Source organism: Pleurodeles waltl, chromosome 3_1 (assembly GCF_031143425.1).
Source record: "Pleurodeles waltl isolate 20211129_DDA chromosome 3_1, aPleWal1.hap1.20221129, whole genome shotgun sequence".
NCBI classification, from domain to species: Eukaryota; Metazoa; Chordata; class Amphibia; order Caudata; family Salamandridae; genus Pleurodeles; species Pleurodeles waltl.
The window spans coordinates 1,898,873,625-1,898,888,406 of record NC_090440.1 but is presented as its reverse complement, the minus strand read 5'-3'; the positions used below and the strand labels follow the sequence as shown (position 1 = coordinate 1,898,888,406).

The window sequence follows — 14,782 nt, the reverse complement described above, 5'->3', positions numbered from 1 at the left end:
TCTGCTTTTTTAGATTTACTGCCAGAAGACGTCAAGGTGGAAGCAAAAAAGGTCTTGCAGGAGGGAGAAAGGGTCTCCGCAGAAATAATAGACAGCGCAATAGACATTTCTCTCACTGGCTTTAGACAATTAGCTGGTGCAGCAGTCCTGCGCAGACAAGGATGGCTAAAGGCGACTTCTTTCAGACCAGAAGTCCAGACTCGTGTTCTTGACATGCCTTTCGATGGAGAGAGTTTGTTTGGCAAACACGTAGACGACATGTTGCAGGCTATCAAGACTGATACCGATACGGCAAAATCCCTAGGTACCCTGCAATATAAAAAACAACCTTTTCGTGGAGCAAGGGGTAGAGGTAATTACTCCTTTCGAGGTGGATACCAGCAATACAGGTCACAATATCCATCTTCCTCCACAGGATCACGACAGCAATACCATCAGCAACAGCAGCATTATCGATTGCCTCCGGCCGCAGCTTACAAACACCCAGCTAGAGGACGAGGAGCTGCCCGGGAAAGAGATACAGGCAGGAAACAATGACCCGCTGATCATCTCAACGCTTCCCCACCAACCAACATCGAGGGTCAGAGGTCGCATCACTTCCTATTTCCCCAACTGGAAGGCGATAACATCGGACAGATGGGTACTCGATGTAGTGGCCAGAGGTCATACTCTGGAATTCACTCAAACACCACCAACTGTTCCTCCATCGGGCCCACCGCCTCCGAGGTTGAACCAACTCCTCAGGGAAGTAAGAATAATGTTGAGAAAAGGAGCAGTGGAACCAGTCCCTTTATTTCAAAGGAACAGAGGATTCTACTCCCGTTTTTTCCTTGTAAAGAAACCCTCAGGAGACTGGCGCCCCATTCTGGACTTGAGAGCCCTGAACAAGTTTCTGAAGAAGCAATCGTTCAGGATGGTAACTCTACAGGATGTCCTGCGTCTGTTAAATCCCGGAGATCGCATGGCATCCCTAGACCTCCAGGATGCCTATTTTCATATCCCCATATATCGCAACCATCGCAAATTCCTAAGGTTCAGAGTGGGAAGTATGCACCTTCAATTCCGAGTTCTGCCATTCGGCCTCAAATCAGCCCCCAGAATCTTCACAAAAATGTTAGCTCCGGTAGCAGCACATCTCCGCCAGTCAGAGATCCAGGTCTTCCCTTACCTGGACGACTGGCTTATAAAGGCACCCTCAAAATCGCAAGTGAAAAATCATATTTTCCATTGCCTTCAATTGCTACACAACCTAGGGTTCGTAGTCAATTATCAGAAATCTCAACTCTACCCCAAACAGGAATTGAATTTCTTGGGGGCAATTCTGGACACAGTCCGCAACAAAGCCTACCCATCTCACGAGCGGAAACAAAAGTTAACCTCCTTGGCACAAAGGCTCTCCAGAAGGAGGTTTGTTTCAGTCCGCATCTACAAATCATTGCTCGGAATGATATCTTCATGCATTCCGCTAGTCCCAGATTGCAGGCTCCATATGCGACCCCTACAAGAACAATTAGACACACAATGGACCCAGGTCAACGGTTCCTTCGAAGACAAGATTCGCATAACGCCTCCAATGAAGAACATCATGAGGTGGTGGGCGAATCTAACCAATTTGTCAAACGGACTGTCTTTTCTTCTCCAAACACCAAGTTACATAGTAACAACGGATGCCTCTCTTGCAGGATGGGGGGCACATTGCCAGGACCTGCAAATCAGCGGAATCTGGAATCGGAAAGAACGTCAGCTTCACATCAATTATCTGGAACTCAAGGCAATACACTTAGCTCTGAAAGCTTTCTTACCAAAGATACAGAGTTCAAGCGTCTTAATCGGGACAGACAATACAACCAGCATGTTTTATCTAAACAAGCAAGGAGGCACAAGATCCCTACAACTTTCGCAGCTAGCCCAACAAATTTGGACATGTGCCATAAAGCACAATATTTCACTCAAGGCGGAGCATGTGCCAGGACAAACCAATATTCTAGCAGACACCCTGAGCAGGACAGTGATTCCTTATCACGAGTGGGAACTAGACCAGAAAACTCTCAACAGCCTTTTTCTATTATGGGGCAAACCGAACTTAGATCTATTTGCCACTCTCGAGAACAAGAAATGCCAGTTCTACGCAAGTTGGCTTCCCCAAAAAGATTCGTGGGGGAATGCGTTTTCGATGAGATGGTCCGGAGTTTATGCCTACGCTTTTCCTCCGATCCCGCTCATTCCGAGAGTCATCAACAAACTGAAGGGGTGTCGCCTTCTGCTCATAGCTCCCAAATGGCCCAGACAAGTCTGGTATACGGAGCTCCTCATGCTCTCCGAACGACCACATCTACGACTCAGACAGAGCCCGACTCTCTTAACGATGCACCAGGGACAAGTCAGACACCCAGATCCGTCATCTCTTCATTTGTCAGCTTGGCTCCTGAATACAATGAATACTTGAATCTCAACATTTCCCCAGAGTGTAGAGACATATTGGCGAAAGCTAGAGCGGACACTACCAACAAAACCTATAAACTTAAATGGAAACGTTTTTGTATATGGTGCGCAACACAAGATATACATCCTTTGTCCTCTACTCCGGAACAGATACTTCCATATCTCCTGCTCCTTGCAAAATCAGGGCTTGCATATTCTTCTATTCGGGTACATCTGGCAGCAATCTCCAGATACCGCAGATCTCCAGACAGAGTTTCTTTGTGTTCCACTAGAATCGTCAAACAATTTATGAAGGGCCTTTTTCGGGTTTTCCCGCCAGTTAGAAAGCCTCCACCATTATGGTCATTGAATGTGGTATTGATGCAGCTTATGAAAGCCCCCTTTGAACCGATCCACAAAGGTGACCAAAAATTCATTTCATGGAAAACAGCGTTACTGCTAGCTCTTACTTCAGCAAAGAGAGTCAGTGACATTCAGGCTTTCACTATCAAACAGCCTTTTCTCCAATTCACAAACTCAGGTGTCATCTTGCGCACAAATCCAAAATACATCCCGAAAGTTCCTTCAACGTTTCACCTAAATGAACCAGTTATCTCAAAAACCTTTTTTCCAAATCCGCAAACAGTAGCGGAAAAAACATTACATTCCCTTGATATTAAAAGATGTTTAAAGTTTTATCTACAGAAAACTCAAGCTCTCCGCCAGTCGGATCAATTGTTTGTAGCTTTCGGAGGAACAAGAAAGGGACACGCAGTGTCCAAACAGACTATAGCAAGATGGATTGGTCTGGCAATTCAATTCTGCCATTCAAAAGCAGGAAAACCGCTCCACACCAAGGTGAGAGCCCACTCTACAAGATTGGTAGCCACTTCTGCTGCATTATTTGCAGGGGTACCACTACATAGCATCTGTAGAGCAGCAACATGGTCCAGCCAACACACATTTACGAGGCATTACTGTCTCGAAGAAACGAACAACGTCGATACAGCAGTGGGGCAGGCAGTGCTGAGGCATTTATTCCGATAAGGTGAGCCTCTAACACATCCCACCACCGCACTCAAGGTATGTTCATTATTGGTTCTTAGTCTTCTTAATAGCTACAGTGTGTTTTACTCTACATTTCTGCTTCAGATTGTTCACTTCTTTATAATGTCTTAGCTTGTCGTACTCTTCATCATCATGAAAAGAGTACAGGTTTTTTCTGCCACACACCTGTTATTGCTCTTCTATTCGAATGTCTATTGATGTACATATATTAATAGGTATGTGGTTTTTAAAGCTGAACTGATGGGATTCACATCATTTGTAAAATTACAAATAGAATTACAGTCAATGTAATTCACTAATTAAGAAAGCATTACTGCTCGTTATTCTGATTCAAGCATGTGAATCTATGAAAGATCCAATACTGGAGAAGAAAAATAGTTACTTACCTGTAACTGCAGTTCTCCAGTATTGGTATCTTTCATAGATTCACATGCGACCCAACCTCCTCCCCTGAGAGGCTCCCCTATTATACAGATATTAAACTTCACACTCCTACTAGAAAATCTGAGGGAATTCAGCCTCTGTTGAGACTGTTTGGGAGGGGCTGAATCCTGATTGGTTGAGACTGAAGTTTGGGTCTTTTCACAAAACAAAGTGGATAGACTGTAAAATACCTTATGAGGCCTACTGGGGCCTACTAGATTTATTTTTACTGACTTACTGCTTTATCTATTTAAACTTACCGTGAGGCTGCCACCTCGACGACGGGGATGATTCAAGCATGTGAATCTATGAAAGTTACCAATACTGGAGAACTGCAGTTACAGGTAAGTAACTAATTTTCTTATTTTTACATCTCTGAATTCTGGGCTCCTCGTACTAGCATGTGAATTACAGGGCATTTCTCAAATAGACGTCTTTTTTTACACACTGTCTTACATTTAAGTTAAAAATGTAGAGAAAGACAAGGAGCAATAACACTTGTTCTGCGTTCCCCCAAGTCTCCAGATAAAAATTATACCTCACTTGTGTGGGTAGGCCTAATGCCCGCAACAGGAAACACAACATGGACACATTTTTATATTGAAATCTGACATGTTTTTTGGAAAGTGCCTAGCTGTAGATTTTGGCCTTTAGCCCAGCTGGCACCTTGGGAAACCTAGCAAACCTATACATTTTTTAAACCTAGACACCTAGGGGAATTCAGAATCGGGTGACTTGTGGGGATCTCACCAGATTGTGTTACCCAGAATCCTTTGCAAACCTCACAATTTGGCAGAAAAACACTTTCCCCTCACATTTCAGTGATGGAAAGTTCTGGAAACTGAGAGGAGCCACAAATTCCCTTTCACCCAGCATTCCCCCAAGTCTCCCGATTAAAAATGGTACCTCATTTGTGTGGGTAGGCCTAGTGCCCGTGACAGGAAATGCCCCAAAACAAAACATTTTTTTTGCTTAGCTGTGGATCTTTGCCTCTAGCTCACCTGGACATTTCTGAAAACCCAGGAGAACCCAGGATGGAGTAACTTGTGGTGCTCGCACCAGGTTCTGTTACCCAGAATCCTTTGCAAACCTCAGTTTGGCAAAAAATACTACTTTCTTCACATTTCGGTGATAGAAAGCTCTGGAATCTGAGAGGAGCCACAAATTTCCTTCCACCCAGTATTCCCCCAGGTGTCCTGATAAAAAATGGTACGGGGAGGGGGTCTGCGTTTTTGGTCCTGGGCTCAGCAGCTATCTAGGGAAACCTAGCAAACCCTGGAAACTAGACACCCGAGGGAGTCCAGGGAGGTGTGACTTGCTTGGACCCCTCAGTGTTTTCTTATCCAGAATCCTCAGCGAACCTCAAATTTAGCTACAAATTATCACATTTTCCCACATTTCTGTGTGGGATCACTATACTGGCACAAATTTCCTACCACCCAATGTTCCCCTCAGTCTCCGATAAAAATGTTACCTCTCTTCTGTAGGTGGGCCAAGTGCCTGTGACAGGGAAGGGCCAAAAACAGGTAAAAAATGAGGGAGGAACCAAAGCGGGTCCAAAAGGGCAGTTTGAAAAAAAAGTTTTTAGGCTGACAAGTGGGGCAGAATCTTTATCGGTATAGATGCGACAGTGATGGGTGATACGTATTTTGTGGATTCCTGCAGATTCTGGAAGGTTCCATCACAAAAATGTGGGAAAGATGTATGATTTCAAGCAAAGTTGGAGATGCTCAGAGACATCAAAGGAAAGGAAAGGCCATTCCTTTCCTTTGATGCCTCTCCTGCCCCCAGAATGTAATCTCTTTCTGACATGCGCTGGAAAATGAACTGGGGGGGTGTGGTCTGGGGTGGAAGGGGAAGCGATTCCCCTTCCTGCCCTTGGACGCAGGCTCTCCAGGGAGGGGTGGGGGGGGGCCTCAGTGCCACAGCCAAGGCCAAGGACGTAACCCTCTTTGGAGGTCAAGAGGTTAAAGTCATAGCATTGTTGTAGTAGGAGGGAATTTACCTTGAAGACATATGTTGTTGGTCTCCTCTGCCTTTAAACCATCTTCTTTAGGGGCACAACTGGAACTGTTTTCAGGTTCTTGGTAAAGCAATTAAGGGGTTTGAAACATATGGTGTTGATGGTGCCTGTTATGACCTATGTTGTGATTTGAAGTGTTTCTTTTTCTGTACAAGACCTACTTCTTTAAGTGTCTGTGCTTCAGTATTCAGAACTCGTGTGCTTAAAGACTGAAGACCGCAGGAACAAAGAAGCTAACCTTTTGTAATAGTCTTCTGAGTATTTAGTATTCCAAGATTGCCTAACCCATGTAGTTAATGGAGGTGCTGTTAACCTTGTTTGATGCAAAGACGTTCTCATCTAGGGTGATGGTTTTGTTAGTTAAAAAAAAAAAAAAGTTTTGATTTCATGAATCCTTGAACTAATTATATTATAGTTTTATGGCTTCAGTGCCTTCACAATCGCAAGCACTGTTTGAGTGGTCTCCAAGGCTATGTAAAATTTGGTAGTCGCGGTATCCAATAAGTCCAAAATAGTCTTATCCATTGGTGGTTCTTTAGATGGAGAAGCGGTCAGTCGATGGTGACAATGGTCCTGGTAAAGGCACATAACTGCTGGGAGTGGTTTTAGGCATACCATGCAGTGCTTTCCTCTGTGTTTGGTGGCAGTGTGCAGAAACATAAAGTTGGCAGCCTTAAAAGCAGTTTCTAAATACATTTTATTATGTTTTCTCTTTCATTTAGATTGCAAAATTGCGTCAACAGCTACAGAGAAGTAAACATAGCAGCAGACATCACCGAGATAAAGACAGGCAGTCACCTTTCCATGGTAACCACGCAGCCATTAACCAATGCCAGGTAAGGATTTTGCTGCAGCTCCGTGGCAAATGAGGTGTTACTATGGCAATATAAGTGTGTTATATTCAGTGATATATATAATATAAAATGTTTTATTTTTTAACTGAACTGAGTAGGATTTTCACCAAGAACTACTTGGCTTTTTTCATTAAATTTAAATAATGTTTGGATTGTGGCTTTCAGATGTCATTAAGTGAAAGATATTTAGACAAGCGTCACATCATTTCCTCATTAATTGAAAGGGTTGAGGTTTCCAGTTGATACATTTTCCATAGGGGTTTTAGCATGTTGTATCCCAGATGTTTTGTTTGTGTTTACATCTGTTTTGTTTTTTAGATACGTGGCTATATATGACGCTATTCCATATACTGATTTACATAGGTTTTACTCTAATTAAGCTTGAAATGTTTTTGAATTTAAACTTTTTTTATTTAGTCTGTGTGCATAGGTAAAAGGATAGGAAATGGCAAAACCGGCTATCTGCATACTGTACTAAAAAAACAAAAAAAACTTTTCTGAATGGCCTTTTACCATTAGAAAGACTCTCCAAAACCCTTTTAATAAGTAAATGTATGTGATTCAGCTGTTTTCATGTTTATTTTACTTCAGCCTACAAATGTTCCTTATTACGATAGTGAGAAGTGCTTATATGCGAACTTGTTACACATTTGTGAATCAATGCGGAAACGCCTGAATTGACGATGCCGTTGTCGCCAGACCTAAGTTTGTACCAATTCAAAAGCACCAGAAGTGCCCAACCTAATTCTTAACGTGTTCCAGTCCATTCATTATAACTATCTAGCAAGAAATCAAAATGGACTGCCTTTGTCTTCAGGATGACAATGTATATTGTAGTGCTAACAAAGAAGCATTTGTAGAAAGATGTCAGTAAATGTAACCACATTTTTGTTATTCACATGCATACAGGAATGGTGAAATTCAGGGGATCACTGGAGTGTTTTCTCCAACAGTCTTGGTTATACGAAAGCACCAGATCAGTTTGCTAGACCTAGAGCCCATTCAACTAGAGAAAGAGTAGCAATTGAAGTCCTTCACGGGTCTATACAGGCTCTGTCCTGAATTAAGGAGATCCTGGGAAGCGTAGGGACCTGCATCATTGTGATCACTGTAGTACTAAGCAGAAGGACCCAAAATAATGTTTGTATACAGGATGTGGATGCACCATCAAAGTACATTAAAAACCGTTTGTGACATAAGGTTAATGGTAGCATTTGGGGACATCTGACTGAGGTAGCTTTGAGGGAACGACTGCTACTGCTGATCATTTATGGACAGGTACATGTACGCTTAGCAATACATATATTAAGGTAGAGTCTGTCCCTAAACAGGGCAGAATTCTGAGGGTTTTGAATGAAATATAGGGGTCGTCAATAAGGATTGGAAACAATGCTGATTACTGTTAAAAGGGTTTGCTGGAAAGCATTAAGTAGATTGACAGCATAATGTTTTCCTTTCCTGAGACGTTTATGGCTAACTACCTGAAGAACCACGTAACACAGTTAATGAGATTGACATGCTAATGTTTTGTTGGTTGTCTGCAATGCAAACATAAAAATGCTACTAAAAATGCATATTTTTTTTTTTTTATTGGCTCGTATAACTCTACCAAGCAGTCAATCGGTTTTCTTTAAAAATGATATCTGGAACTTGTGGTAGCATTGCTGTCATAAAGTTACTGAGTGTGGCGTAAATTGCCAGAAAGTTACTAAGTGTGGCATAAATTGAGCACCACCACAGTAGGAATTTGACTGGTCATTTTATTTTTTTAAAGCTCTTTTATGTTTGCTATTTATATTTATTTATTTTTTAAATAATCGCCTACACTGATAATTCACAACATGTCCATGTTGGTTAGAAATAATAGGCTCTGGTATTTCAGTGAATACTTTGGTTATCTAGTACATGCACTTGTAATTCTTTTATTAGAGCAGTGACTATTTAGAAACCCACATTATGTTGAAGGAGGAACTACATCCACTGGAAAATTCACCATAATTCATTGGGATATTCGTCGGACGAGTCACCATATTTTCCATATTTTATGGAAACGCGGCCAGATTGTATGAGCGTTGGTGACTTGTCCGACGAATATCCCAATGAATTATGGTGAATTTTCCAGTGGATGTAGTTACTCCTTCAATTATGGCTGATGATCAGTAGTTTTCGGCTAGTTATTACAGCCCAGGAATGATCTGTAGTTTTCGGCTAGTTATTACAGCCCAGGAGTGAGTAAAAAATGTTTTTTCACTCTATGCCATCAATTTTTTAACGTACGTTTTTTTTATGTTCTGGAGAAAGATTGTTGTAGTCCTGAAGAAGCGCCAGTGGATCCTTTATGGACAGAGGGGCGCGACATATGTTGACTTTTTGTAAGAATCTAAGCTAATGTACTTGACTTCTAGACTGAGTAAAGTGTGGGACCATTAATTCCCTTTCACTTTGTTACTGTTTTTAATCTTGACCAGGTTCTGGCTCATCCATTAAAATATATTTCTATTGAGGGGTCACCCGAGCGAATTTAATTGTTTTTTTTTCTTCTTCATCGCTCCAGCTGTCTCTTGGTAACCTAAGACTTTTTGGTATTAAGACACAATCTTGACGCAGAATCCCGTCAGACATTGCAGTATCAGTCTGACGTGGAGCATGGCCCGATGATGATGCATAAGGGCTTGTGCGTCTTTAAAAGTGGATGCTGGTGTTGAGAGGTTATAATACCCTCCACCTATTTGGAACTGTGCACTCAATACTTTTTCATCATACATTGTGACCGTGTGCACTGGACCATATAAGCTCCCAGTCCTCCTTTTTGTGATACATAATAGTTTCTAGACCTCAGTTTAGATAACTGAGCCCGTGCACCACTAATATATTGGGGTCACTGGTAACTGAGCACCAGGTACAGCCCTTTAGCACATAACGCTCATGGTGGTAGGGAGCTGACCAGGAAAAGTCTTAATCAGAAAGTGGAGCGGGGTTAGACTCAAAACTTGGCGCATCACAATATATTGTTCAAGTACAGATTGTCCATCCAATGCTTTCTTGTTAAAGTTTAAAAAAATTCTTTTTTTTTAAAAGTGCTTTATTCTACCACTATACAATACTACAAAGATGGATCCTTTGAGATGCAGTAGTTCATCATTTACAGCGTTTCTAATGATTCTGGAAATAATCTATGGAATACTGGAAATCTATAGAAGTGCTAGCTCACTCCATCTTGGTGAGGGGTTTCCTTTTGGTCAGTGATCCTCTGATCACTCTCTGATTGCCTCCAGTTGTACTGCCCCCTGAAATGTCTAGTTCAATTTTAGTGGCTGTCCAATATGGTGCTCGTGCTTGGTAAGAGGAGATCTCCGTGGGGCTTCAGGTCTCGTGTTGTCACCCAGCCTTGCCTTCTTCCAATAGGTGGAGATGGGTCATAGTCTGGCTGGTGAGCAGTCAAGGGCTTCGTGTCTCGTATTGTCACCCAGCCTTGCCTTCTCCTGATAGGTGGAGATGGGTCATAGTCTGGCTGGTGAGCAGTCAAGGTTTTTGCAGTGAGCTTCTCGGGCCTCAACGAACCGTTGCCTCCTAAGAGAATGGTCAACTCAGATCCTTGGAGGAAGAGGAGGCATGAGTTCACTGGGGGACAGGAGAGGTTTTACAAGGGTGCTTACCCCCTTGGTAGCCACACCTCTGGTTTGGGCAAGGGAGGTCTGCACGATGGGAGAGGGGTCATACTATATGGGAATTGGACCCCCTGGGATAGCCAGATGCCACACTTTGCCGAAAGTGCTCATTGTGTGGGAGGGAACCTGGTGGCCCATTGACTAACGGCTGCTTCCTGACCCGAGATACTTTCTGAGCATAAGTACAATACTCCTGGGACCCTGAAATCAGATCTCGACCGAACTGGAAGAATGACCAGGGAGGGTCTGGTCCTGCTCCACTGTGGAACTGGTAATGAAAGCACCTGCATACACTATACCTGCTGAACCTGTTGACTAGCAAAGAAGAGCAACTGTGCCTGCTGTGTCCTGCTGGAGGAAAAGTTGTCTCAAGATCCCAGCGATAGCCAAGAGACTAAAGGGTCGATGAGCTTGGCCCCCATTCACATCACAAGGACACAACAGCTGAGAAGCCTGCTGGGGCAAGTTTGTAGCCCAGAATATTCAATTTGCAGCTAACTGCCACTGCGCAGCACCAGGGGCAGGTACCAAATGCACAAAGTTGTATCTGAGTTTGCTGAATCCAGGAGTGTTGTTTGAGTGTGGCTGGGACCTTGTAAAGAAATGGCTCCCTGTTGCAGTTACCCCCCACTTTTTGCCTGATACTGATGCTGACTTGACTGAAGTGTGCTGGGACCCTGCTAACCAGGCCCCAGCACCAGTGTTCTTTCACCTAAAATGTACAGTTGTCTCCACAATTGGCACAACCCTGGCACCCAGGTAAGTCCCTTGTAACTGGTACCAAGGGCCCTGATGCCAGGGAAGGTCTCTAAGGTGCTGCAGCATGTCTTATGCCACCCTAGGGACCCCTCACTCAGCACAGACACACTGCTTGCCAGCTTGTGTGTGCTGGTGGGGAGAAAATGACTAAGTCGACATGGCACTCCCCTCAGGGTGCCATGCCAACCTCACACTGCCTGTGGCATAGGTAAGTCACCCCTCTAGCAGGCCTTACAGCCCTAAGGCAGGGTGCACTATACCACAGGTGAGGGCATAGGTGCATGAGCACTATGCCCCTACAGTGTCTAAGCAAAACCTTAGACATTGTAAGTGCAGGGTAGCCATAAGAGTATATGGTCTGGGAGTTTGTCAAAAACGAACTCCACAGCTCCATAATGGATACACTGAATACTGGGAAGTTTGGTATCAAACTTCTCAGAATAATAAACCCGCACTGATGCCAGTGTTGGATTTATTAAAAAATGCACACAGAGGGTATCTTACCAATTTTACCCAATTGTTCAGTGCAGGACTGACTGGTCTGTGCCAGCCTTCTGCTGAGAGACGAGTTTCTGACCCCATGTGGTGAGAGCCTTTGTGCTCTCTGGGGACAGAAACAAAAGCCTGCTCTGGGTGGAGATGCTTCACACCTCCCCCCTGCAGGAACTGTAACACCTAGCAGTGAGCCTCAAAGGCTCAGGCTTTGTGTTACAATGCCCCAGGGCACTCCAGCTAGTGGAGATGCCCGCCCCCTGGACACAGCCCCCATTTTGGCGGCAAGTCCAGGAGAGATAATGAGAAAAACAAGGAGGAGTCACTGGCCTGTCAGGACAGCCCCTAAGGTGTCCTGAGCTGAGGTGACTCTGACTTTTAGAAATCCGCCATCTTGCAGATGGAGGATTCCCCCAATAGGATTAGGGATGTGCCCCCCTCCCCTCAGGGAGGAGACACAAAGAGGGTGTAGCCACCCTCAGGGCTAGTAGCCATTGGCTACTGCCCTCCCAGACCTAAACACACCCCTAAATTCTGTATTTAGGGGCTCCCCAGAACCTAGGAACTCCGATTCCTGCAACCTAAGAAGAAGAAGACTGCTAAGCTGAAAAACCCTGCAGAGAAGACGGAGACACCAACTGCTTTGGCCCCAGCTCTACCGGCCTGTCTCCCCCCCCCCCCCCCCCTTCTGAAGACACTGCTCCAGCGACGCTTTCCCCAGGGACCAGCGACCTCTGAATCCTCAGAGGACTGCCCTGCTCTAGAAGGACCAAGAACTCCCGAGGACAACGGCTCTGTTCACCCAAGACTGCAACTTTGTTACAAAGGAGCAACTTTAAAACAACTTGCGTTTCCCGCCGGAAGCGTGAGACTTGCTACTCTGCAGCCGACGCCCCCGGCTCGCCTTGTGGAGAACAAACACTTCAGGGAGGACTCCCCGGCGACTGCGAGACCGTGAGTAGCCAGAGTTGCCCCCCCGAGCCCCCACAGCGACGCCTGCAGAGGGAATCCCGAGGCTCCCCTTGACCGCGACTGCCTGTCCCTCAGATCCCGATGCCTGGAAAAGACTCTGCACCTGCAGCCCCCAGGACCTGAAGGATCCGAACTCCAGTGCAGGAGTGACCCCCAGGAGGCCCTCTCCCTTGCCCAGATGGTGGCTACCCCGAGGAGCCCCCCCCCCCCCCCCCCCCCCCCCCCGCCTTGTCTGCCTGCATCACTGAAGAGACCCCTTGGTCTCCCATTGATTTCAATTACAAACCTGACGCGTGTTTGCACACTGCACCCGGCCACCCCGTGCTGCTGAGGGTGTACTTTCTGTGCTAACTTGTGTCCCCCCCGATGCCCTACAAAACCCCCCTGGTCTGCCCTCCGAAGACGCGGGTACTTACCTGCTGGCAGACTGGAACCGGGGCACCCCCTTCTCCATTGAAGCCTATGCGTTTTGGGCACCACTTTGACCTCTGCACCTGACCGGCCCTGAGCTGCTGGTGTGGTAACTTTGGGGTTGCTCTGAACCCCCAACGGTGGACTACCTTGGACCCAAACTTGAACCCCGTAGGTGGTTTACTTACATGCAAAAACTAACAAACTCTTAATCCCCCTAGGAACTGTGAAAATTGCACTGTCTATATATGATTTATATGAAAACTGTGTATGCTATTTTGATTATTCAAAGTTCCTAAAGTACCTACCTGCAATACCTTTCATTTGAAGTATTACATGTACAATTTGAACCTGTGGTTCTTAAAATAAACTAAGAAAATATATTTTTCTATACAAAAACCTATTGGCCTGGAATTCTGAGTGTGTGTTCCTCATTTATTGATGTGTATGTACAACAAATGCTTAACACTACTCCTTTGATAAGCCTACTGCTCGACCACACTACCACAAAATAGAGCATTAGTATTATCTCTTTTTGCCACTATCTTACCTCTAAGGGGAACCCTTGGACTCTGTGCATACTATTCCTTACTTTGAAATAGTGCATACAGAGCCAACTTCCTACAGACCTCCAGAGGATGTTATTGACCGAGGAAGCACTGGCCTTTGACCGCCATACTGGGCAACTGGATGTCTAGTCACTGCCAGAACACAGAGGACCTTGTGGGGGCGTCAGCCCTGTGACCAGGAGCAACCTAAGTCCCACTGTGGACTGAGGAATAGTTGCAGCAAGGCCCCTGTTGACTGCATCACATCCACAGTATCCTTCGAGCATCTTCAGCATCCTTAATCCCTTACATCAGGACCACTTCTATAGGAAAGTCCTGCAAAGGATAAAAGTGTCTAGAAGTGACTGAGGACTCCTCACCTGCTGAGAACTGTTTCTGAGGACCTTGCTGGTCCTCCTGGCTGGCTTCTCACTAGAGTTGGTATCCTAAAGTGACTCCAAATGACAGCATTACACCTAGCCCAAATGGTTTAGTGAAAACATTTCCAAGTATCAGATTAGTTGAATTTGCCAATGCTTATTTACTGTTGAGTAAAATGCTTCGATTTACTGTACCTTGTAAATTCTGGATCTCCAATATCCTCTGGTGAATCTTTTTCGTTGTGGTGTCTAGAAATGCATAAAAATAAAGTTTGTTTATAAATTGGTGTTGAATTTATTTTCTCGTCAATCTCTTCAGTTGTTTTGAAGCTGTTTTAAATATTTTAAACGTGTTGTTTTTTGCAAGTTTGCTGCCGAGAGCCACAGCTGCCTAAGGTTGAGCTGAAGGTTTGCCTGACAAATATTAAGGGTCCCAAAGGGGTTGGTAAGTGTATTATACTGTGAGACTGCACAACCCCACAATATAATTCACCACATTTCCTCACACCTACAACCTGCACTCTAACAAGTAAAAGGCAATAGCAATGGCTAACTGCGCTGCCAAGCAGGTCATCACATCCAAATGGGGCACAGACTCACACAGACCTTGCCGACTGGCTGCCTAATCTGTGGGACCTCATAGGAATGGAAAAACTTGCTGCCTCATCAGGGGAAAAAGATGTCATAATTTGATATGTGGGAACTTTTTTTTTCAATTCTTTGCACACAACGTTTATGAACTCATCTGTTCCAATCACCTTTG

General features: G+C 44.7%; 1 protein-coding gene across 1 annotated transcript in view; it reads left to right on the top strand.

Moving 5' to 3' along the window:
• Positions 1-14,782, top strand: part of FAM117B (family with sequence similarity 117 member B) — a 399,159-nt gene that overhangs the window by 112,904 nt on the left and 271,473 nt on the right. The window contains exon 4 of the mRNA XM_069226040.1: positions 6,658-6,771. Within this exon, the coding sequence (XP_069082141.1) occupies positions 6,658-6,771 (114 nt within the window). The remainder of the gene's footprint in view (positions 1-6,657; positions 6,772-14,782) is intronic.